This window comes from Vanessa atalanta, chromosome 11 (genome assembly GCF_905147765.1).
Source record: "Vanessa atalanta chromosome 11, ilVanAtal1.2, whole genome shotgun sequence".
Lineage (NCBI taxonomy): Eukaryota > Metazoa > Arthropoda > Insecta > Lepidoptera > Nymphalidae > Vanessa > Vanessa atalanta.
In genome coordinates this window covers 11268322-11294671 of record NC_061881.1, presented here as the reverse complement: position 1 = coordinate 11294671, position 26350 = coordinate 11268322, and the positions used below count along the sequence as shown (strand labels likewise).

Sequence of the window (26350 nt, the reverse complement as noted above, 5' to 3'; positions counted from 1 at the left end):
TGCGTCCGCCAAAATATGAAGAGTTTATAAACGGTAACATTACAGTGCGAATAAAGTGAATGACCCATGTTAATGAAAGACAAATATAAGTGGAAGAAAGCTATACGGAGTACAGCTCGTTGATCGAAACGCAATCATCTTAAGAGTTGTCTCATTGACACCCCCTCAAGGTATAAAGAAATGCGTTATAATAGCTTGACACAATGCCAAAAAAAGATTTGTTGTATTCATATACCTCGGTTATTTGAAGACGACCATAAGATCTCTCGAACAAGGATTAAATATTTTTTTAAATCAAGAGTTTTGGCAAATTCTGCTTCAAGAAATTTCTTAGAGATTGTTAGAAATTAATTAACAATCGTGAGCAACAATCTTACATATGTCTAGGTTACATAAAAGTCTTCCCATATGTCGTTTGTGATTAGCGGAACAATATAATTCACTTAAGATATAATGTTTCCCATATCATAATTACAATTGATACAAATGAATATCAACATCAATACCTATGAGGAATAGCATAGCGCCCAGCATGCTGCCTTGAGAGACTCCTTGTATCACAGATAAATATGAACTAACATCATTATCATGACCAACACATTTCTGGCGTTTTGTTAAATAACCGTTAAAGAGTTCCAATAAGCCTCCAGGTACCTTCTAACATATATACTATTAAATTGAATAAGGATTGCGACATACAGAAATGTTTTAATAACATAGACGTTGTAGGAGTAATGGGAGGAAGCCGGTAAATAGTTGAAAATTCTGATTACTGATTGAAATATGTTAATTTGTTAAAATGAAGAATTTCCAGTTATTTCAATAAGTTTGTAAATATATTGTTATTAAATTCATTCAATTAATTCTTTTGAAAAATATTAAAATTGATGGAATGTTTTTCAAAAAGATGTTCATATTAAAAATGAAAACAATTGTATCTGGAAATAAAATCAACAGTTATTTCTTTAACGTAAGTTAAACACAGAATACGTAATAATATCGGCTGCATGTTCTGGCTTCGTAAGAAGTAAAATAAGGGTTTTACCACTATCTGTTTTTAAACGAATGAGAGATTACGATTTAAAAATATTGAGAGGATTTATGGAATTATTATTTTAATAAAAAATAAGGAATATATATATTTTTTTAATGTTACGGAAATATCTGGATGTTGACAACGAACCTTCCCATACATAGCTAAGAACTATCTGCTCGATAGTTGGGATTTGTGTATGGTCATCTGTTTAGGTACTACCTACACCAATATCATAAATTCTACCGCCAAGCAGTAATACTTAGTACTGTTGTGTTCCGATTTAAATGGTGAGTGAACCAGTGTAACTACAGGCACAAGGGACATAACGGCTTGGTTTCCATCATTGGTAGCGTTTTATATAAGGAATGGTTAAGATTTTTTACGGCACCCATGTTTATGAAAAGTGGCCCATACAATCAGACGGCCCATTTGTAAGGCCGCAATAAATAAAAATGTTTGATGCCACTAAAGTACAGAAAATACTTTATCACAATTCGTGAAGTAGTAAGTATTCACATATTTGTAAATTGTAGAATTTTGTAAATTCTCACTTTTATTGACGAACTCTAGCTAAGTGGTAGAAATATTACAAAGTTTTGTCAAACGGCAAGTCATTTTATTGTGAATAGTTGTTTTTCTATGAGACAACAATCAACATGCAAGCGTTAGACTCTGTAGCCAGCATATATTTCTTTTTGCGTGGCTTACCACGTGCAAATAATGGACTGTTGTTTGTGATAGCTCAGGTAATCGACCGAAGGGTGCGATGCATTGTGTAAAGCTAGCGTAAATGTTTATCAACGATGGAGTTAAAGTGTTAAGTCAAATTTATAACACATTTTTTATTTTTGTTTGTAGATGTACACTCACACATAAAAGCACGTAGAAATTAATTATTATAACAATAATGAAATATCAAATATGCATGTCTATTAGCACGTTTCCTCTGAAGATTCAACAAATATATGGTAGGTGCTGTTTATTTTAATAATAATAATTCGTAAGTGTAACGATGTTTTCAATCATTAACAGCCTGTAAATTTCCCACTGCTGCGCTAAGGCTTCGTCTCCTTTTGAGGAGAAGGTTTGGAGCATATTCCTCAACGTTTTTTTTTATGTTATAAGTGGCAAACGAGCAGGAGGCTCACCTGATGGAAAGTGACTACCACCGCCCATGGACATCTGCAACTCCTGGGGGGGGGGCTTGCATTTGCGTTGCCGGCCTTTTAGGAAGGAATACGCTGCTCCAATGCGGTTTGGTGGAGTTGTTACTGTTTTCAAGAAGCAATTTAAAATATACGTAATACGTACTGCTGCTGCCCTAGCGCAGATTTTTTTGATATTCAGAGGAAATAAAAAAAACTTAAAATAAACGGTCATATATTAGAAGATAGAAAATGTGAAAATTAATACCATTAATATATTAAGAACATCAGCATCATAATCACTACAATTGTTTATTTATATTAAAAAAATAAATTAATCATGAATTTTATAATAATGAAGTAAGTTATTTCTAAAAACTGGGTATGAATTACAAATATTACAAAACGATTTTAAATATACAAGATAGAGAATCGTTGAACTTACTTATTTATCTTAATTATATGAATACTGCTTTTATGTATCTAATATTATAAAGAAGTAAAATTTGTTTGTTTGTATGTATGGGATAATCTCCGGAACGAATGATCCAGTTCTAAAAAAGTCCACGGGTAAAAACCCATATTATTCCTGAGTATTATCATTATAAAGCAAAAACGCTTACCGCTGTCTGTCTGTCCCTGTGTATGCTTACATCTTTAAAATTATACAACGGATTTTGATGCAGTTATTTTTAATAGATAGATTAATTCAAGAGAAAGGTTTTTATGTATAGTACATGCACAATATAGTAGAGAAACGCTGATAATTTTAGAGGTTTCTAATGTGATGTCGTCAGTAAACACAGTTTTTGTGCTTGCATTGCAATCGCTGGCTGAACCCTACAAGATAGATCAAAATAATGTACTACAGTATTGTACCTTAAAAAAATGCAAATTGCACCTTAAAAAAGTCTTCAAAAAAGTCCAGGACACTGTATATGTCTATCCCTTAGGGATAACCCACAATAACCATTTTTTTACAGCATTCATCCTTATCCAATTAAGCACCTTAAATACATTGTGCGTTTAATATAGATCAATATGGCCCTTTACAGCATGTAATTTAGACATATTACAGATTTAAAATGCAGGGAAATAGTGGTTTGTATTGTCTAATGAAAAAAGCAGCTTTGTATGCGATGACATTCTGTAGTATATTTAGTACCAGTATTGCAACCGTGCGAAGCCACTGGGGTTCGCTAGTAGGGTATAAATTGAAGTTATGTCATATAATTTCCTTTATTTATAAATTGGGGCGAGTGATACATATAATACGTTATATTTTTAGTATAATCAACAATGTTACAATTATTAACAAGTGAGTCTACAGTAGACAATATAACAATTGTGTTAAATCCAATTCAGTCGCGCTACCTTGATTGAATATTATTCCACTATGCTTGGAACACTATGACATAATATTATAATGGCATTGTCTGTGGATATAATCAGGAGCGCTTTGCTTGCATTAGGCTGACTGGCGGTTGTGTGCTTGAACTACAATGAGAACCAGTGATTTAATTCCATTATCATAAGCCAGTGCTTAAGTTTTTCAGATATGATTCAATATATTTTGAATTCTGATCCCTATGTTATATTTCCATTGTCCTGCTGACCTGGTGTCCTATATGGATCAGAGCGTTGGGTCACAAAAGGGATTAATGAAAGACATCTGCATGTAGCGGAGATGAGAATGTTGAGAGGAATGTGTGGTGTTACGCGAATGGATAGAGTAAAGAATGAGTACATAAGAGGAAGTTTGAAAGTGGCACCGATAGTCGCGAAGTTATGCGGAAGGCGGCTGTCATGGCATGTTATGTGGAGGAATAAGGAACATATTGTGAGGAAGGTCTTGAGCATGAACGTGGATGAATATAGAGGAAGGGGACGACCTATGAAAATATGGATGGATTGTGTGAAAGATGATATGCGTCGAAAGAATGTTAGTTGTGAGATGACGTCAGATAGAGATGAGGATGATGATGTTATATTTTCTTATCGATGTACCAAAATTAAACAAAGGAACCCTCTGTATATATTTTATTAGGACCTCCTTTGGCTTCGAGGGAAAGGTTAGAAGTATAAATGAATTCTACCACGCTGATTCAATGGAGTAATGTTGGACTCGTGTGGCAATTTTTTGTACAATGCGTTCAAGTTTTCTCAGAGATTAAGCCCATGAAAATTCGGTGGTGCTTGTCTGGTTTCGAACTCTAAATATACGTGTTCTAACCTCTCAGCAATCTTGGATGTACCTTTGTCTTACTTAAATAAAAAATTTAATGGTGACACTAAAAGTTTATCATAAGATACGAGTAGAGTTACCGCGGATATGAGAGTAACTAAAGGAGAAAACGAATACAAAGATCAATAGCAATGATATATATGGCTGACATATAAGCTGTACAACACCGCTAACGTACCTACACGCCTATGGAGCAGTCAACGTAACACTCCAACGTGACACACGTGATCAGATCACGCGAACTTTGACTGAATCAAACACATTTACATTTCAGAAAATATATTTAAATATTTAGGGCATGAATATAAAGTTAACTTATCAGCTTTGTTTAGAATGTTCGAAAGGAATTTTTATATTTAATTTAATTATAATATTAAAAGCTGTTTCTAGATGTGGCATTAAGTGGCGAATTAGTCTTGCAATTTAATAATAAAACTCAAGTAGATAAAAATTCGGTTGAGTTTCAGTGTTAATTCATGTTTTATTTTTAAATATATTTAAATCAATACTAATAAGAGTCTCTATTTATTTACATAGACATTGGTACTGTAAAAAATATTAATAATTCCTCACACTGTCAATGTGCCACCTTGAGAGCTAAGATACATACTGGCTCACTCACCCTTCAAAGCTGAACGCAAAAATACTAAGTATTGCTGTTTGGTGGTAGAAAAATTGATAAGTGAGTAATAACTATCCAGCCGGGCTTGCAAAGCCCTAACACCAAGAAAATGACGCGTAAAGGCGGTAGAATTGCTTGTAGCTGCGGTAGAATAGCACACACAAGCTTTGACGAAAGAATTTTTACTAGCGAACTGTGTATTTAAGAGAGAAAAAATAAAATTGCACTCATTTATATTTAATTTTTTATACCAAAACACAGTTGTTTTTAAAAAATCAAACATTTAGATTCGCAGAAATACTATTTGTAATTATTATGTAAGACAGTGTTTTAGTGAAAATGGAGAAACGTAATTAAATTAATATATTCTTTATAATAAAAGCTTTTCACCTTATAACTAACTTAAGATCTTATCTTAACACAATACGAATTAAGCTTAATTAGATTCATAACTATGAATGTTCTTAACGCAATTTGTACATAATACAAATTAAATATTTTTACAATTGTTGACTGATTTTAATTCTAATATCTGTTTTCCAAAAACAGAGTAAAAATCTAATTATATGTATTTTTGTAAATAATGTCCAATAGACTATCTGATGGTTAGTGGTCATGTGAAAAGACCATTCCTTAAATCATCAATTCGCCGCTAACCTTGGGAACTAAGATGTTATATCCCTGGTACACCACACCACGCCATTAAAGCCGGAACACAACAAGACTAACTATTGCTTTTTGGTGGTAGAACATTGATGAGTGGGTAGTATATACACAGGCAGGCTGGCACCTAACGCCAAAAACTAAATTTCAACTAATTCCAAACTCAGAGCAGAAAGGTCCAAGTCCATGGTACATGTCAACTGTAAGCAAACTTGTAAATTTAAGTCCAAAGGCGTTTTTTAAGCTTATAGCACCCGCTTCATTGCATCTTCTGGTTATAAAACCGCCTTATTATTTCTGCACGTAATCGTGTTACTCCACGACATTTCTCGCAGTCAGGATTTGCACTGTCGCCATTTTGATTGGTATACCAAATAAATAGTTTAGTTTTTATACCGTTAAGTTCTTAAGATAATTGTCAAACATTTCTCCACACCGATTCCACGTGCAGGAAGACAAGGATTGCTGTCATCTCGTTTTAAAGATCTTACCTTGATTTTCCTCAAAACATCAAAATTACAAACGATACTCTTATCTGAATCAAAGTCTCGTAAAAATGTCATTACTCTGACAATAAAGGCGAGAATCGCATGTACGAACCGTTAGTGCCTTTATCTGGCTGAAACTGAGCACTTATTCCCAAACTTATTGGCTTCGTACGCAAAACAAAGCCATAAATACAACCCGTACGAAACTTCCAATAGACGTTAGGTATATATAAAGCAATGGCATGGTGATCTCCTTTGTGTTTATGTACATTCTTTCTACATAATAAACGTCGGTTTAGTTTGACAAATCTTTGCATTTAAGACTTCTTATCTTTACTCTCAAAAATGTGGTGAAATCTGAATGAAACTATAATGATATGGTAAAGTTCATTTATTTTATAGCAAATCTTAGGTTACTAAAGAAAAAAGCGTAACTACTGAGTTTCTTGTCGGTTCTTCTCGGTAGAATCTACAACCCGAACCGGTGGTAGTTTGGCTTAAAATTGTTTGTTAAATGAAGATTCGAAAGTGCTTGTTAAAGCCTAATTGAATAAAGTATATTTTGATTTTGATTCAAAGTACTGCTCATAAAAATGTGCTATTGTTTTATTAAATATTCTGATTATATAGGATATATTTATTGTATATAATTAAAGTGGCGACATTATTTACTATTACTATTTGTTTTGAATTTTAAGAATAAAACTCAAATTCAACTAAGTTATTATTTTCTTCTGGACCATATTGTTCAGCAGTTCATACAGTACGTTAGAACAAATATGCCATTTTATGGCAAATGGAGACCTTTATCTATATCCATTGGCATAAATGTTCTACCGACCGCAGTATGCAACTTGTTGTATCCTTTATGCCTGTAATAGTGTACATTGTTGCTTGGTGCTAGAAAATTGGTTGAGCGTGACGTCATACATTCAACTGACAATTTTAATAGAACGTGTCAAGTTTGAACTATTAAAGGTTGTAAAACATCTTCAGACTGATTTTTACTGACTCGTGATCATAATAATGCTCTTGGCAAATTTCGGCAACAGCGACGAATCTCCAAGGAAAGGAGGCCCAGGTCAGGTTTTTCAGTAACCAAATTCTCGGTAGCAGTTCTTAGTTTGGGAATTTCCAGTGTTTTATTTCTGGTGCCTCGAAAAACACTTAAGACCTTTGGCCTTGCAACTAAACTCTTTCTGGTAGTTTTAGACTTGCCGTCCAATTACAAGAGTGAGGGGATTAATGTGGATCTATCTTTACGCACACACTAGTATACTATAATTTGCCCCACAATCTAGCTCGTCTCTCCTGAGAACCAATCAGGGACATCACGTGACCAAAAAATACTTATAAAAAAATATTAAATTATATAAAATTTAATCGCTTTGCAAAATGATTGCATATAACCCGACAAAATTAAAAAGGCTTATAGCTGATTTCAATACGTAAAATTTTTGTTATAATTTTCATTTCGACGAGCAATTTTCCTTTTCATATGATTATCATTTATCTGCACGTGATGCTATTACACGGAAATTACTCAATGAATTTCAATGGAATTTTGCATGATAGCTAATGATAATGCGATATCATATACAACAATGTTCGTATAAATTTCAAGAAATTCCTTTTTTAATAATTTCAAGAGATTTCTATTTAAATATAAAACCTTTTTTTTTAATTTTTTGTTACCAATATTCTTCAAAATAGTGTGCGCGATATTTTAAAAAAAACACGTCTGTCCTACATACTTAAGCTAGCGCTGTGGCTTGGAGTGAATAAGGAGGAATCTGCCTACCGCTGCTTTCACGTGTGTGTACTAGAAAGCGAAGCCAGAGAGACTGGCGTCGTAACGCGTTACGTAACGAAGCGGTTTACCCTCGCAAAAGAAGTTTACACTTCAATAATAACGTTATTTTAATATTGCACACCAGAAATGGTTATGGATATATCTTTGTCTAATATTATATAGATTAAATGGTTTATTGTTAATATTAGTGTTTTGATTGCTATATAAACTCAGATACAGGTTAAGCTAGATCTCTCGACTTTCAACCCGGGGAGCTCAGCTGATTTATCGTGTAGATAGTCTGTGTTTATTCGTCACGTACAGCTGTGAAGGAAAACATAGAAAGGAAACTTGCATGTGTCATGTGTTTGCCACATGTTGATTTACGAAGACGCATTGGAGTCACTTGGTTGGATGAATCTTCGCTTCAAAGTAAAAGCCTCAGTGCCTCAATACTCAGCAATTAACATTACCATACTATTCTTATTGTACGTTTATTTTCATTTACGGTAGCTTTACATTTAGTTCAACGCTGTATCGTAACGTTCAAAATTGCCTTTATGAGCCGACAGGAATAAATTTATTTATTTATTTATTTATTTATTTATTTATTTATTGGAAATAATTACACCATCGACTTATCACTAGCACATTCACTTAGCAGTAGATACAGGGTATTAAATCTAGGTGAATAAATCATTACAGGTGTAAACAACATTGACTTTAAGATAAGACTATACTAACCTAATTATATCTTTACTAAAAATTTAAAAAAATAAATAATAAACTATAGATAATTAAACAAAACATAAAATATAATTTAAATACAACAACAAAAATCTACAAGGGTTGACATAATTTAATTTATGAATAAAATGGTTTTAAAGTTGTACTATGAGATCTTTACAGAGCTTCACAAAAGTTCGCTTGCTTTGGGCAAAGATGTCGATATTGCCGTTAGAAGAATATTCATTATAAGAATTAATTATTCTGTTGAGGGGTGCATGTTTACCTAAATTTGTTTTAAAAGCTGTAGTTCTAAAAGGTTTTTTTATTGGGTGTCTAGGAATTTTGCGGGGAACAACTAAATTGATTTGCTGAAGTAGTTCAGGTGACATTATTTGACCATGGATCAGTTTGTGTAGGGTCAAAACATCGCTGATTTCACGGCGACTTTTGAGTGATATCATATTAAAATGTTTTAGCCTATTGTTGTAGTTAGCGCGATAAGGACAACTAGTATCCTTGTATGCAAGAAAACGGGTAAAATTTTGTTGTATTCGCTCTAGTCTTTCGATATGAGTGTTATAAAATGGGTTCCATACATTTGATGCATACTCTAAATTGGAACGTACAAGAGAATTATAAATGCAGAGCAACGAGCGAGTATTCTTAAAATCCTTGCATGTTCCTTTAACAAATCCTAACATTTTCCAAGCTTTTGATATTATTTTGTCTAAATGATTAATAAAATTTAAATTGCTATTGATAAGTACACCTAAGTCTCGAATTAAATTAACCTCGGATAGAGGATCGCCAGATATAGAATATTTAGATAATATTGGTTTACTGCGTCTTGTGAACTTTATATGAAGACATTTTTTAACATTTAATTCCATGTTATTTTTATTACACCAGCTAGCGAGAGCGTCTATATCTGCTTGGAGAAGGTCAGAATCGGATAACGTTTTTATAGGTCTGTAGATTTTGAGATCGTCGGCGAATATTAAACATTTGCTAAATTTAACGCTGTCTACTATGTCATTAATAAAAACTAAAAAAAGTATTGGACCTAAATGGGATCCTTGGGGTACCCCGGATGTGGGAACAAATGCAAAAGATGAATAGCCGTGAGTAATCACCCGTTGAGATCGGTTATTTAAGTAGGATACTAACCAATTCAGCAAATTACCATGGATTCCGTAATACATAAGCTTCGATTGTAAGATTGTATGGCTTACTTTGTCGAATGCACTCGTAAAATCCGTGTAAATAGCATCAATTTGAGTCTTGTGATCAACGTTTTCAGATAGATCTGTAACATAGTCTAATAAATTAGTCAATGTTGATTTATTTTGCATAAAGCCATGTTGTTGTGTAGAGAGGATATTTTTGAAATATTTGGTTAAAATTGGGCAGATGAGCTTTTCGAAAAGTTTTGGAATAACGCTCAAAATTGAATAAATGAATATTTTGTTTTTTTTTTTTTAATCATGACGTATGAACTCTGGAAAATATAACTAATTCATATTGATAATGATTTTTAAATTTGACTACCTAATTAACTTTACCTAGAGCTTGAAAGGGGACACCATGATGATAAATCACCAGTACCGATTGACATTTATACGGTTAGAAATAATAGCCAATCCATTGTCCATGCACCACCAACATTAGTAACATCGCACGTGACATTGGCGTAATGATCTGTGTTCTCATCTAGACCGGCTTGCACAAGACCTATCACGAAGTGAGTTTAATTAACTTAATTCAATGAACACTTTTAATTCTTACTAATATTTTAAATGCGAAAATTTAGATGGATGGATGTTTGTAACTCAATCACGTCAGAACGGCTGAATGGATCTGAATTTGGCACAGGGATAGATAAGAGTCTGAAATAGTACATGGGTTACTTTTTATCATGGAAAACTCTCAAAGGCGGGTAAAGCCACGGGCGGCAACTAGTGATTTATACGTATACGTATTACAAAAAGAGAATGATTATGATACTGGTAGCTTAAAAAACAACAACTGAGCTGTCAAGAGTCTGTCAATGGAGGAAGTGGCTTGTTCAGACAGCCACTTTAATGGATGAGTTCAATATTGAGTGTATGTAACATTTTTGGTGCCCTAATGTTTGAAGAAAAATATATAACAAATTAATTTAAGGAAAATAGTTTCAGAAACTATTCATGACGTCTTATTCGGAAAATATATCGTTTTATAAAAGTTACGTTATTGGTTATTTCACAAACGTATATTGGTAAAGGTTTTACTTTACAAAAGTTTTAATTTCTATTTTATTTATGTTCTAACCTAACGTAGCTGATATAAATATTTGATCACTAATTAAAGCTTTGAAACGATCGGAATTACTTGACTTTTCAATTATTTTAACTGAACTAACGAAAGGGTAATTCTCTAAAAACAGCACTAAATACATCTACTAAAACCAATCACTGAACTTAAAATATTTGTATTTTATTATTTGTCTAAAATATTAACCAATAAGCGATAAGCTGGTTTAATTTGGTTGGTTGAAGCTACGTCTAAGCTATGAAAAAGTCCATTTCCTTAATAGAACGTGTTACAGCAATATGTTCGCGCTAGTAGTCTTGATAGCACCTTTGGTTTAATGGCTGATACTAAGCCGAGAAAAATGGAGTCCACGTGTTCAGAGAGATGAGTATCCAAAAGATTTCTCTTGCATGAAAGTATCTCGGCTTAGGATGTAGTCGGAAAAGAGGAAGCTCGAGTTCTTCCTTTCGCTTTGTGTTTAAATATATGAGTCAACTTGGCCACGCCCCTTTTACGCACGAACGATATTTTATTCTTGCGCCACACATTTTATCTCGTGTATGTGGCTCACACATTTTACATCCTTTTTTTATATAAATACTAACCGGATATCATACTAGATATTACCGGATGAGTATTACATTTTTTTTTTACATTTGCAGTCTGTTAATTTCCCACTGCTGGGCTAAGGCCTTTGAGGTTCTCCTCAAAGGGAGAGCAGGTTTGGTGCATATTTCACCACGCTGCTCCAATGTGGGTTGGTGGAATACACACGAATTTCGTTAAAATTAGACACATGCAGGTTTCCTCACGATGTTTTAATTCACCGCCGAGCACGAGATGAATTATAAACACAAATTAAGCACATGAAAATTCAGTGGTGCCTGCCTGGGTATGAGCCCGAAATCATCGGTTAAGACGCACGCGTTCTAACCACTGGGCCATCTCCACATACACGGGATGAGTATATCGCGTATTAAATTTTATATTCGAAGGTTAATTAGTGCCCTAAAGTGTAAATAAAATTCATTTAATTAACTGAATATTATTGGAATATAAACTATAACCGTTTCGAGTGAGATTTATGAATGATTATTTTTTATTTATTTCAAATGTTATTCCAAATTAAATACTCACATCTCGTGTAGTCTATATATATTATCGATAATCGAAAAAAAATTTAGCTCTCCATATAAATTCTGTTACAAAATAGTTTATTTATAAGACATTTATCAATTTCAAAATCAAATACGTACGTATTTAGATTTATTTGCAAACAATATCTTAATCCAATCAAAACATTAAACTCCTAATAATTATATTTCCGAAATTAATAACTAGTAAGACAGATTACACCGTTCACGCGGAACGAGCGTGGTACACGTGTGAGTCCGTTTAACCTTATAATTTAATTAAGTCGTTTGTATGTACTCACCAACAACATCAAGTCTGGCTGTCGCAGTATAATGTGGAAAGGTGTGTGCATTTTGTATGACTTCACAGCTGTAGTTTCCGCTCAGCCCAGGCGTTACCCGCATCAGAACTACGTGTGTTTCGTTTGAGTTTAATCTCTGTAACAATTTAATTAATTTTAATTCTCTCTATCCTGCAATTATAATGATAAAATATAATATAATTTTGATCTTGTATTTTAGTGAATTTATTATTTATAAATAAAATGATATTATTTTATTTTATTTAAATAAGTAATTTGTGCAAATTATTTTAGCTACTGAATTTCGAACTGGGTAATCTATTAAAAAATAAGAATCAAAACTGACTCTGAAAGAAGGGACGAAATATATAAATCGATTACATTCTATTTTCAAACCATCGTTGCTTAAAATAGAATTAATACCAGTATTTATTTTCCACAAAAAAAACCCTTATTTTTGTGTTTTGAAAGTAAGTAGGTGTGTTGCCAGCTACCTAAAACCAAATTACTTTTAATGAGGCTCCAGGCTTAGATTGTGAGTAGTCCGAATAATATCGTACCATACTTTAAAACTATTTTAATTTTGCAGAACAATGAGAAACGGAATGGTTTACTTTGATTATTAAATATAAAAGTTTAAATATATCCTTTTTACAGAATATATTATAAAATGTATAAAGACTCCTTTCAGCTTCGATAATGGGATTACATTTTCGAAATATTATTTTGTTCGAATATACCTATTCGGAAGTATTTAAGATGAGTTATTTTTACTAAAGGCATATTATTCTTTGTTCAATATATAAGGATGTACAATTTTAAAGAAGACTGTAGATATATTTATTATTACATTCGATCGACATACTACGTATTTAGTCTAAATAAATAATACCTAAGAGGAAGTTTGAAAGTGGCACCGATAGCTGAGGAGTTATGTGGAAGGCTATCATGGTATGGGCATGTTATGCGGAGTAATGAGGAACATATTCTGAGAAAGGTCTTGAGCATAAACGTGGATAGTTATAGAGGAAGGGGACGACCAATGAAAAGATGGATGGATTGTGTGAAAGATGATATGGCTGGAAAGAATGTTACTTGTGAGATGACATCAGATAGGGAAGTATGGAAGAAGAAGACATGCTGCGCCGACCCCAAGTAAATTGAGATAAGGGCAAGAGGATGATGATTTAGTCTGAATATCAGATTTTTAATATAAGGACACTAAGATATGTCCTGATGATCCTCGATATTTAGAGCCTTAGAAAAAAACGACTTATTGCTATTTATTTATTTGGCTTATGTTATGGGCGGTCGCGCAAATGAGGCACCTGATGATAAGTGGTCACTATCGCTATATACTCAGAATCTGTAAGAAATAAACCATTCCTTACATTGCTAATGTGCCAACAACCTTGGGAACTAAGGTAGTATGACTCTTGTGCCTGTGGCTACACTGGCTCGCTCCTTCAAACCCGATCAAACATTACCAAGGATTGCACAAAGTGCTACTGCTAAGTGAATCTAGAACCGATCGTTCTTCTCGAACAATCAACGTCAAGTAAAGAGTAAATTAGATTTTTGTATAGTATATTAGATTTAAGTTTGTCTTGTTAAGTATATGTTATATAGTGCTTACGATTTCGTGGATATACTTAACTTAGACTAACTGGGTTACATTAGCAAAATACTTATGTTAGTTCATTGAGCAGAGCGACACGTTTGGCGATCATGTACGACTTTACGTGATTGTTGAATTTACTGACGCAACCTGGGATTCGATCTCAGGACCTTGTAAATCAAACCCTCATAAAATATCATAGCATAGCAGAATAATTTGAAGCAGTAAAAACTTATTTAAAGAAATAAAAACGAAACGTAATTTTATATAAACGCGAGCTGTGTATGAAATCACAGATGCGTGTGTGTCTGTACGTGTGTGTGGGTTTATGATAAATGAATTAATAAATATTTTTTCACAGATATATACTTACATCAACTTTAATCCCACTAACTGGCATCACTCTTGTCGTGGGCGATTCGAGCGGGGAATATCTATAGAATTCTTGCGTTCCTCGGAACCATTTAACGGAATATATTTCGCTTTGATGTATCTGGTATAAGCACGCCATCGTTACGTTTCTACCCCGCTGTACGACTCTCGGTATTATGTGAAGTTCCGTTGTACGCAGCCCGCCGGCTTCTGCGAACAAAGGCCACGATGAATGATCATGTTTAATCTGTAAACACATAATGCCATCCTGATATGTAAAGATAACATCTATTGTATGTCTAATTAAGATTATATGTTAGGATTAAGTCGATGTAGATAGGGCTCAGTTTGCTTATATATTATATGAGAGAAAGCAATCCGCAACGAATCAAGCTATATTTTTACTATAACGATGTTCTTTATTTAAAAATACTGATTTTATGCATAAAGTATACCTAAAGTTTGGTTCTTTATGATATCTGTGTAGGCGGGTAAATGGGTCACTTTTTTTATTTTTTTTTATTAGGTGTTTACACCACACTCTTACATAAATACATTAGGTATATACATCCATAGATTATGTAAAATCATTTAAAGGCAAACACTACATACTAATTAAACTATTAATTAGTGTTGCTTGCTACGAAAACAAAAGTGAAAAAACAAAAACTAAACGAAAAATGAGCAAAAGAGAAAAAAAAACATCGGTTAAGATGCACGAGTTCTAACCACTGGGCCATCTCGGCTCAATTATAATTAATATAATAAAATTTTCGAGGCCAAGTAAATGATTTCATTTAAAACATTTAATAAAATAATAAAAAATATTAAAAACACAAATAAACACATATAAAACAAATTGTCATTACAAAGGAAACAAGCGTAGATTCGTGTAAAGTTATCCATTTAACCGGGAATCGATGCAAAATGGCCGTTCTTTCTAGTAGATAAGGAAACACGCTGCTCAAATGTCGAACTCCCGATATATTGGACTACTGCCAGTTCGGATCTTAGTCCTAAAAATTGGAAGATATTACGATTACAGGAAGAAACTAATAGACGAATTAAAATTATACTATTTAATAGTTTAATTTTTTGGTTATATAAGAGATATTAATAATTCTAACTACTGGCTTAAGCTAAATAATTTAAAAAAAAGTAACAAATTGATTGATTTGAATTTAGAACCACGACATTGGTCACACGTATGTGTACATGGGTAAAGGGCAATGCACAATTCTATTTTAAAATTTTATGCACATTTCAAAAACGTAACAAAACACCATTTCCATTCTGTGTCTGAACGTAGCTACCAACGTTACAATTTGAACGTATAATAGTTTTCTTGTTTTGCTTACTTAAGACATATTTATAATTCTAATTAATTAAAAAAAAAATTACAAATTTATTGATTTGAATTTAGAACCATAACATCGGTCACACATATTTGTACAGGTATTTGGGTAAAGCAATGGACAATTCGATTTTTAAATAATCATACATGTACATTTCAAAAACGTAACAAAACACCATTTTCCATTCAAAAAAGCTTTCAAATGACACGAGTGTCATCAACGTTGAACAATGTTGAATCGAGGGTAGAGGACTCATACAAAAATTACAATTGTCTTTTGAGTTTTGTTTATTAAGTTAATATTTTTTTTGACGGGATTTATCATTAAATAATACAATAAATACACGTATTATATAAATAATAGAAGAGCCGAGATGGCCTAGCGATTATAACGCTGCACGTGTTCGAAACCGATGATTTGAACCACTGAATTGTCATGTGCTTCATTTGTGTTTATAATTCATCTCGTGCTCAGCGGTGAAGGAAAACATCGTTAGGAGACCTGCATGTGTCAAATTTCAACGAAATTCCGTCACATGTGTATTCCACCAACCCGCATTGGAGCTGCGTGGTGGAACCAAACCAAACCTTTTCATAGGGAGAAGAGACCTTATCCCAGCAGTGGGAAATTTACAGGCTGTTAATGTAAAATGTAATATAATAAATTAATTATACCCACCAGTTACATAATAATATATACTTGTATATATTATTTAAGTCTAGAGGCCTTTCCTATTCTTAGGAAGAATTTAAAGCTTAGAATTTCGTCCGACACATACAGATCTCCACACAATGTTATCTAATGCCGGAGGAGATTATGAAAGCCAAATACAGATATCATAGTTCAGTCAGACGTGATCAGAGAACCTACGATATTTGTTTAATATAAACTTTGCATAAAATACCAAACATGACTACGATAAAATAAATTACATTGACAAATGACAGACATCACAGTTCAGTAAGACGGTCAAATTAGAACCTACAATATTAATAACATAACAACGTGTATACTTTACAATACCGGCTATACATGATAAACAAACTATAAACATAAGATACACATACAAAGCGAAATCAAAATACTTAACAGCTCCAGTCGAGTAAATAAACAAAAGAGAATAGCCCTCGGTTTATTTTGATACAGCTTGTATTAGTGCACCTGTTGTCTGTATCGCGATATTACGAACCGGCTGTTAGCAATTAAGTTACTTTTATTGTATCCTATAGTGTTCGACTACTAATTCGAATTATTATTTAACGTAAAATTGCAGCTGTGTTTTAATTGTATTTAGTTAAAGATTTGGACGATGTATAATTTATAAACTTACGACCTCCGTGGTCGATGTGGTTCAAGGTACACCACTCCGAGGTCCCGGGTTCGACTTCCGGCCGAGTCGATGTAGAAAAAGTTCATTGGTTTTCTATGTTGTCTCGGGTCTGGGTGTTTGTGGTACCGTCGTTACTTCTGATTTCCATAACTCAAGTGCTTTAGCTACTTACATTGGGATCAGAGTAATGTATGTTATGTTGTCTAATATTTATTTATTAAGTTTATGTGGTTATAAAATAAACAGAATATTTTACGAAACATACAGTGTGAATTTTATATTCATCGAATTTCACGTAACACGCACTGCGAATAAAATTCTTTACGATTTTTCTGATATCTATGCAATTCTCGGTTGAGAGGCGTGTCAATGGATGGCAGAAGTAAAATATTAATTTGCCAGAAACTACAGCGTAATAGAAAATGACATTAATACTAGATGAATAAATACTACGAAACCAATGTAAAATAAAACATTATTCATTCAAGTAGGCTGATAAAAGCAATTTTGAATCGTCATTGAACATTGCCAACATTGAATTAAATGTAAAGGTACCGGTTTGTAAAATAGACACTACCGAGTAGAACCGGCTAGAAAATATTTTTTTGTCGACAGACGAGCAACTAAGCTGATGGTAAGTGGTCACCAGCGCCCAATAAACATTGGCGCTGTAAGAAATAATAACCATTCCATGCATTGCCAAAGCGCTACCAACAGGAACAATGATAGTATTGACGTTAGAATATATGACGAGTACTTAATAATACACATACATACGAGTATTTAAATATATACATACAACAAACTAACTGCACTACAAATAAATCTTGATTAATGTCATTATTTGTAATACACTACTATTCCACTTAAAGAGTTATATCTACTTTAGTTTTACATTCAAAGTCCGATAATAGTCTCGTCCACGTTCGTTTTTTTTTTTGAAATTACAATACGACCAATTATATCGTCAAATCGTTGTCAAATGTTGTTTATTTAGCTTTTGTTTTGATTGGAATGACTATAGACGTTTTGTATACAGCTCTACAATGCTAAAAATATGACAGAAATATGATGTTTCAGTTCAAATAAAGCTAACGATTTTTTTTAAATCCTAAAATTCATGACATACAACACTTTGATTAAAATCTCTGACGGCTGACGAGATTGCGAATGTATATAGCGCAGACATTTATCTCTTTTCAAAGCTTTTTGTTTTTGTACATTCATTTTGAAATGGAGTGATGGCTTCGATGTTCATTCAACTTGACTGTGAACTCGATGTTTCAAAATCCTGTTTAAGTTTTGTTCAATGCGACTCAGTTTTCCGTTCTAAACAGACTGAATGTACAGAATAATATATACATATATATAAAACGAAGGTAAATGAGGACCTCGTTATAAGATTCGTAATTAGACGGCCAAGAGACATCGTATCAAACTCAAATAATATTCAACTCTTCTACTCGTTTATTCAATGACAGCTGTCAAGCCGTGAACGACGCCCATCCAGTCGCCGCCGCTCCATCTACTTCAGTCTATCGTACTAAAGACGATATTGACATTCTTTAAGTGTCAGACAAAGACAATAGATGGCATCTGCGACACATAAATTAATTAAGAATTTTTGAATTTGTTTTTCTTTTAGAAGATGTTCCAAAATCAAATAGCAAATATTTATTATTATTACTATTTTTTACTATTTGGTATTCTGTGATATTTATTACATTCTCGATTCAAATATTTTTTTAACGCTTGTCACGGTTTTTTTTAGATACATTCATAGCATTGATGAAAATTTAAGTTTTATGTAGCATTTTATGTGTTTTTTAGTGATCTCTCGTAACTTAAGAATTATAGTTAAATTTCGTTTCACCTATAATTGAGATAAAACTCAGTCTTTTACCTTTATATAATATGACCAGTGAGATTACGTTTCGAAAGATGATGCTGAAGTGTAAAGTTACAAAAATAAATATCATTGTCATCATTTTAAAATATTCCGCATCTATTCTTAAAGATTTAAATCTCTCTGATAAAATAGAAAAAGTTCATAAATAGCCCACAACTGGATATAAACCTCAACAACGGTAAGGCGAAGCTATTTCTTCCACTCCTCAACCGGAGATGAATTATAAAACAAATTAAGCACATGACAATTAATAATACTTGTCCGAATTTGAACTAACGATCTTCGTAATATAAAATGGAGTTTTATAAAATAAATATAAGGAAATAAAAAATAAAAAAAAAATTACAAAAACAAAAACAAACTGGGTAAGTGGGGATCGAGAGAATTAATTAAAACTTTCGCAGCCTGTTAAGGAGGCACATTAAAAAAAAAAAAGATTTATTTCCAAAGTTACAGAAAGCTTATTACAAGGGAATTTCTTTCTAGCAAATTCGATCGAATATCATTTGGATCGGATAATTAATGCTCGGAAATATATTTGCTATTGGTAATTACTGATGGACAATACATAATTAACAAGTTGTGAAACCAAGCAGATGATACAGTTCTGTGGCCGTGCAATGAACGGAAAGTTATATGCGGTAACGGCATTGCATGATAATTTAGTTTACAATATCAACTTGGTTGGTCACCATAATGCACCTTACCACACCATAGTAACGTCGATTGAGAGTTCTAATATTACAAATTTGTCAAATCACATATGAGAAAATGAGGATCGAGAATGCAGCTGTGTACACACTTATGCGCTAAAATAATACTCGCGAAAACTCTCCGTTGAGAATTGTAACGGACTATACTATACTATTTACATAAATACGTGAGAATGAATTATTGTTATTTTAATACATTTTTATATATATAAAACATAACATCGATCGCAGCGCCACCTACCGGGTTCAATATAAGCCGTCCGTAGACTTAGTTAAGCACATATTAAAATTTAATCAAAATTGGTCAAGTTGTTTTGGAGAGTTTACATACATGCATACATACATACATATATAGAATTATATGGCATATATAGAAACATAAAAACATACATACAAATAAATTCATGAGATTGCATAGTAAATGTATACATATACATGGAATAATAAAGGAATGACATTATATCAAGCTTACCTTTTTTCATACGTTTTTGGTGAAATCGTTCGTGTATTCATGGATATGTTCGTGTATTGGCGAAGAAAATGACGTGCCACTTTTTGATAAAAAATCTCGGCGCCAGCCTTTTTCCATACAAAATTCTATAGATTTAAGGCTGACCTGCGCCGAATGTCATACTCTCGTGAAAGCATATATAGGGGTATGATGCTTGGCAGCTCGGTTCAAATTGGACGCGTGGAGTGATGCGCTCGCCGCATCGGCCGCGTGCAATAATGCATATCAAATTACATAATAAGAAATGATACTAGGCGGTGCAGCTGTGCGGGTTATACTGCGAGGCTGCTAGCTATGGTTGATTATTCTAAAATATAGGAGTGGCGCAGATCCGTGTGTCGGTGTAGTGCCTACTCATATATCAATGGTGGATGCATGGCAAAATATAATTATAATGAGAATGTGCTTCGTGCACTTTACCTATAAATAATACAAATGATTATTACAAATGACGGTATGGCAGGCCGTCATATGAATGAGTGTTCTCAATGAGACATTATATTTATTATATAAAAGCGATATAAAGAAGGTCGGGGTTAACCTCGAATAAAATATAATAATGAAATTAATATGATATAGAAACGGTTTGATGGTAGCCGTCTTGCGATAATATCTAATTGCAAAAAAGTATGTACTGGGCGATGCATACTGATAGTAAAGGGTTACCACGGTGACTATTAATTATGAAATTTAAATCAAGTATATTAACAAATAGCAATAAGGCTATAAATAATGATTGAACTTCTTTCAATAATAATTAATTTGTAAAATAACTAAACATATTGCTTGTCAACTTTGTCTTCCATGTTGCAGATTCTTGTAAACCGTAAGCGGAGCAAGTTGTAGCGATATTATATTGTAAAACTGTGACGATCGACGGATGTAAGTTCGTATAGCGGTCGAAATAAATACTCTTCATGTAAAACTGTGTCGATCGACGGATGTAAGTTCGTATAGCGGTCGAAATCAATAATCTTCATGTAAAACTGTGACGATCGACGGATGTAAGTTCGTATAGCGGTCGAAATCAATAATCTTCATGTAAAACTGTGACGATCGACGGATGTAAGTTCGTATAGCGGTCGAAATAAATACTCTTCATGTAAAACTGTGTCGATCGACGGACGTAAGTTCGTAAACCGGTCGTTCTAAAACTCCACAATTATTATCTGTAAACAGATCCAAGTTTGGTATAACTGTTTGATACGATCACGACGACAACGATCTAATGATGTTGATGTTTTAAGATTTTTATTGTTAAATAACAAAACCTTTATAATATATTTGTACTATGCACATGCAAAATGATCGCGCACGAGTACTGTACTGAATATACTCTGGTGGATTCTTGATGATTCGACGCGTGGTCTGAGGCTATGTGGCTCGACCGAGAGTCGCTGCATTAGTGTCCCTCGTGGCGATGTCGTCTTGAATTTGCTTAGGTGATGCAGTTGCGAGGTGTGATGTAACTGTATAACGTCTTCGGCGATACGGTAGTGTCCCTCCTTCTGTTACCAATGAGGCTGCCTACGTGAGATAGTTTCGGGGTTTGAGGTTACTGTATAACGTCTTTGGCGATACGGTAATGTCCCTCACTCTGTCTTACCGGGTTACTAGAGTAGTGTATGTGCTATGTGGTACTGAGCTATGGCTGGTTGACGTTACGATGTCGTTATTGATGTCTCTCATCAATCGGTAGTACCAGAATCACGACCGAATGTTGCAGGGCGTTGCGGAGGCTGTAATAATGCTGAAGTGATACGTTCATGCAGTGAAGGACCCAAATAATGGATTTCATCCAGGCTGGCATCACTATACATATATGGCGCACTAATCGCTTTATACGAGAAGTGTCGTTTGTAGCAAAATGTTCGTCCTTTTAGGGACGCCTCCTTAGCCCAGTGTTAAGGATATTATAAGAAATATTGTAGTAGGACACCTAGTTTAGTAATAAGACTGCGTATATCTCTTTGAAGTTGATTATCACATGCAAATAATGATCTGAGTTCAAAGCTGGTTTAAGTAATCGATTGTAGGGTGTGTGCCTGTTGTAGAGTTAAGTATATCCACTGTATAGTTATAGATTTAAGTAAAACGTGATACGCGAAGCGTTTATAAGGTTTATAAGCTAGTTAAGAAAACGTTCGATTTAGTTTTAAGTCTTAGTTATAAGTCTTAGATGTAAGTCTTAGTTATAAGAAAGAATACGATTATACGTATATCATTTATATATTCATATTTTATAACCTACTACGGTAGAAAATATGACAAATTATGTTAAATCCACTTAAATGATTCCTACGCGGTAATCTATGAGTTTAATTGAATATTATTCCACTATGTTTGGAATTAATACGTATTATCTTACGATAAAACGACACTCTGCGACAGTGGATATAGCAACGAATAACGTTGTGCTTGCATTAGGCCGCCTGATGGTCGTGCACTTGAACTGGTATGAGAAACAGTGATTTAATGCAATGATAATCCAGGGTTAAACCCATTGACTACAGATTTCCTCAGCTATGACTGATTGACTATTTATGGGACTTTGATCCTTATTTTTATTATTATTGTTGTAGCATTGGCTACTTTATAAACACCGCAGTTACGACTGTGAAACCCACTGGACCACGGTCTAGTTTGTTGATTTATTTTTAAGTCTAATCGTCGATTTGAATAACATAGTTATTACTGTGCTATCCGCTAGACTACGGTCTTGATTTATTTATAAGACTATTAGTCTTTTATACACCTCAGTTACGGCTGTGATACCTGCTGGACTTTAGTTCTAGTTCATATATTATTTAACAAAGTGTTTGCACACTATAAAATCGCACTTCCCATGTTCGAGGAAGGTTCACCGATCTATGGTTGGAATCTACAGTTGATGGCGGGCGCGGGGCCATTTCAACCTCCTCCCCCTTTTATATTTTTCAAAACAGTTAAATATATAAAGATGGGTAGGAGCGACATCCTTCAGCTACTCGTAAGAGGTGTTAAAGGAAATGGGACCGGTATCTCATACATTCGATTATTATTATTCAAATTAATTAAACAAAATATTTATATTAAAAACGCATTTAAAAGATAAACCTGGTTTTATTTGACTCCTCTATAGTCGATTGAATTTATAATCTCTGACGCTCTAAAAGAACACGGTTATTACACAAAGTCAACGTTATATGGATCCTAACTAACTAGACGAAATCACGAGCCAAACCGATATTTAAATATAAGAAATTTTAAATGTAAAATTATATTTTAACTAAGATAGGCAGGGAATAGTCACAATTTGGTGCCGTGACCAGGATGGTCAAATCGGCTAATTCTTAATTTTAAAAGTAGGCGAAAGCCTACAATTTGTTGTCCGTGAATTGGAAAGAGTCTGAAGAGATTTATATATTCAAATAGGCTTTATAACCTTTACAGTCTGGGGGTTGTAAAGTTTGAGGAGTCTGGGGGTTGTACGTACTTTTCTTTTGTTTAGGGTGCATATTGAGTTTAAAGAATATTCATTGTAATAAGAATTAAATACTAGTTGTGTATAGTGACAATTATTAGACTAGAGGTTTTAATAAAAGTGCTAAATATTTATATTGAACGTTACTGGAATAACAATATTTTGTTATTATTATTAAAATGGTTAGAAAAAGGAATAGACAAAAGTTGAAGGAAAACTTAAGGAACTTGAGAAATTAAATATTATTTCAAAGGCTTCAACGCCTTATAGTAGTCCGCTGACTTTCACTTTAAAGCGTGATGGAACCATAACTGTTTCTCTTAGATGCTAGGGAAATTAATAAGAATATGATTACATAGATTTAGTAGGACGGTAGATGGGCGGCCATCTAGATACACCTTATTAATATTTTTAGGGAACTATTTAGTAATAAGTGAGGTTTCCACTTATAATATATATTTTTTGCAATATTTTATACACGTATAATGTAGGAAACAAGATAAAAGAATTAATTTATTTAGGAGTAAATTATATTCCGATAAACTTCATATAATTTAGGGGGTTGGATGTAACGGACTATACTATACTATTTACATAAATACGTGAGAATGAATTATTGTTATTTTAATACATTTTTATATATATAAAACATAACATCGATCGCAGCGCCACCTACCGGGTTCAATATAAGCCGTCCGTAGACTTAGTTAAGCACATATTAAAATTTAATCAAAATTGGTCAAGTTGTTTTGGAGAGTTTACATACATGCATACATACATACATATATAGAATTATATGGCATATATAGAAACATAAAAACATACATACAAATAAATTCATGAGATTGCATAGTAAATGTATACATATACATGGAATAATAAAGGAATGACATTATATCAAGCTTACCTTTTTTCATACGTTTTTGGTGAAATCGTTCGTGTATTCATGGATATGTTCGTGTATTGGCGAAGAAAATGACGTGCCACTTTTTGATAAAAAATCTCGGCGCCAGCCTTTTTCCATACAAAATTCTATAGATTTAAGGCTGACCTGCGCCGAATGTCATACTCTCGTGAAAGCATATATAGGGGTATGATGCTTGGCAGCTCGGTTCAAATTGGACGCGTGGAGTGATGCGCTCGCCGCATCGGCCGCGTGCAATAATGCATATCAAATTACATAATAAGAAATGATACTAGGCGGTGCAGCTGTGCGGGTTATACTGCGAGGCTGCTAGCTATGGTTGATTATTCTAAAATATAGGAGTGGCGCAGATCCGTGTGTCGGTGTAGTGCCTACTCATATATCAATGGTGGATGCATGGCAAAATATAATTATAATGAGAATGTGCTTCGTGCACTTTACCTATAAATAATACAAATGATTATTACAAATGACGGTATGGCAGGCCGTCATATGAATGAGTGTTCTCAATGAGACATTATATTTATTATATAAAAGCGATATAAAGAAGGTCGGGGTTAACCTCGAATAAAATATAATAATGAAATTAATATGATATAGAAACGGTTTGATGGTAGCCGTCTTGCGATAATATCTAATTGCAAAAAAGTATGTACTGGGCGATGCATACTGATAGTAAAGGGTTACCACGGTGACTATTAATTATGAAATTTAAATCAAGTATATTAACAAATAGCAATAAGGCTATAAATAATGATTGAACTTCTTTCAATAATAATTAATTTGTAAAATAACTAAACATATTGCTTGTCAACTTTGTCTTCCATGTTGCAGATTCTTGTAAACCGTAAGCGGAGCAAGTTGTAGCGATATTATATTGTAAAACTGTGACGATCGACGGATGTAAGTTCGTATAGCGGTCGAAATAAATACTCTTCATGTAAAACTGTGTCGATCGACGGATGTAAGTTCGTATAGCGGTCGAAATCAATAATCTTCATGTAAAACTGTGACGATCGACGGATGTAAGTTCGTATAGCGGTCGAAATCAATAATCTTCATGTAAAACTGTGACGATCGACGGATGTAAGTTCGTATAGCGGTCGAAATAAATACTCTTCATGTAAAACTGTGTCGATCGACGGACGTAAGTTCGTAAACCGGTCGTTCTAAAACTCCACAATTATTATCTGTAAACAGATCCAAGTTTGGTATAACTGTTTGATACGATCACGACGACAACGATCTAATGATGTTGATGTTTTAAGATTTTTATTGTTAAATAACAAAACCTTTATAATATATTTGTACTATGCACATGCAAAATGATCGCGCACGAGTACTGTACTGAATATACTCTGGTGGATTCTTGATGATTCGACGCGTGGTCTGAGGCTATGTGGCTCGACCGAGAGTCGCTGCATTAGTGTCCCTCGTGGCGATGTCGTCTTGAATTTGCTTAGGTGATGCAGTTGCGAGGTGTGATGTAACTGTATAACGTCTTCGGCGATACGGTAGTGTCCCTCCTTCTGTTACCAATGAGGCTGCCTACGTGAGATAGTTTCGGGGTTTGAGGTTACTGTATAACGTCTTTGGCGATACGGTAATGTCCCTCACTCTGTCTTACCGGGTTACTAGAGTAGTGTATGTGCTATGTGGTACTGAGCTATGGCTGGTTGACGTTACGATGTCGTTATTGATGTCTCT

At 33.6% G+C, this 26350-nt stretch overlaps 1 protein-coding gene across 1 annotated transcript in view; it reads right to left on the bottom strand.

Annotated features, from left to right (window-relative positions):
* The window catches only part of LOC125067230, a 94425-nt gene that overhangs the window by 24956 nt on the left and 43119 nt on the right, over positions 1–26350 (bottom strand). The window contains exons 2-3 of the mRNA XM_047675703.1: positions 14439–14647; positions 12448–12583 (exon numbers count right to left, since the gene is read on the bottom strand). Of these exons, the coding sequence (XP_047531659.1) occupies positions 12448–12583; positions 14439–14647 (345 nt within the window). The remainder of the gene's footprint in view (positions 1–12447; positions 12584–14438; positions 14648–26350) is intronic.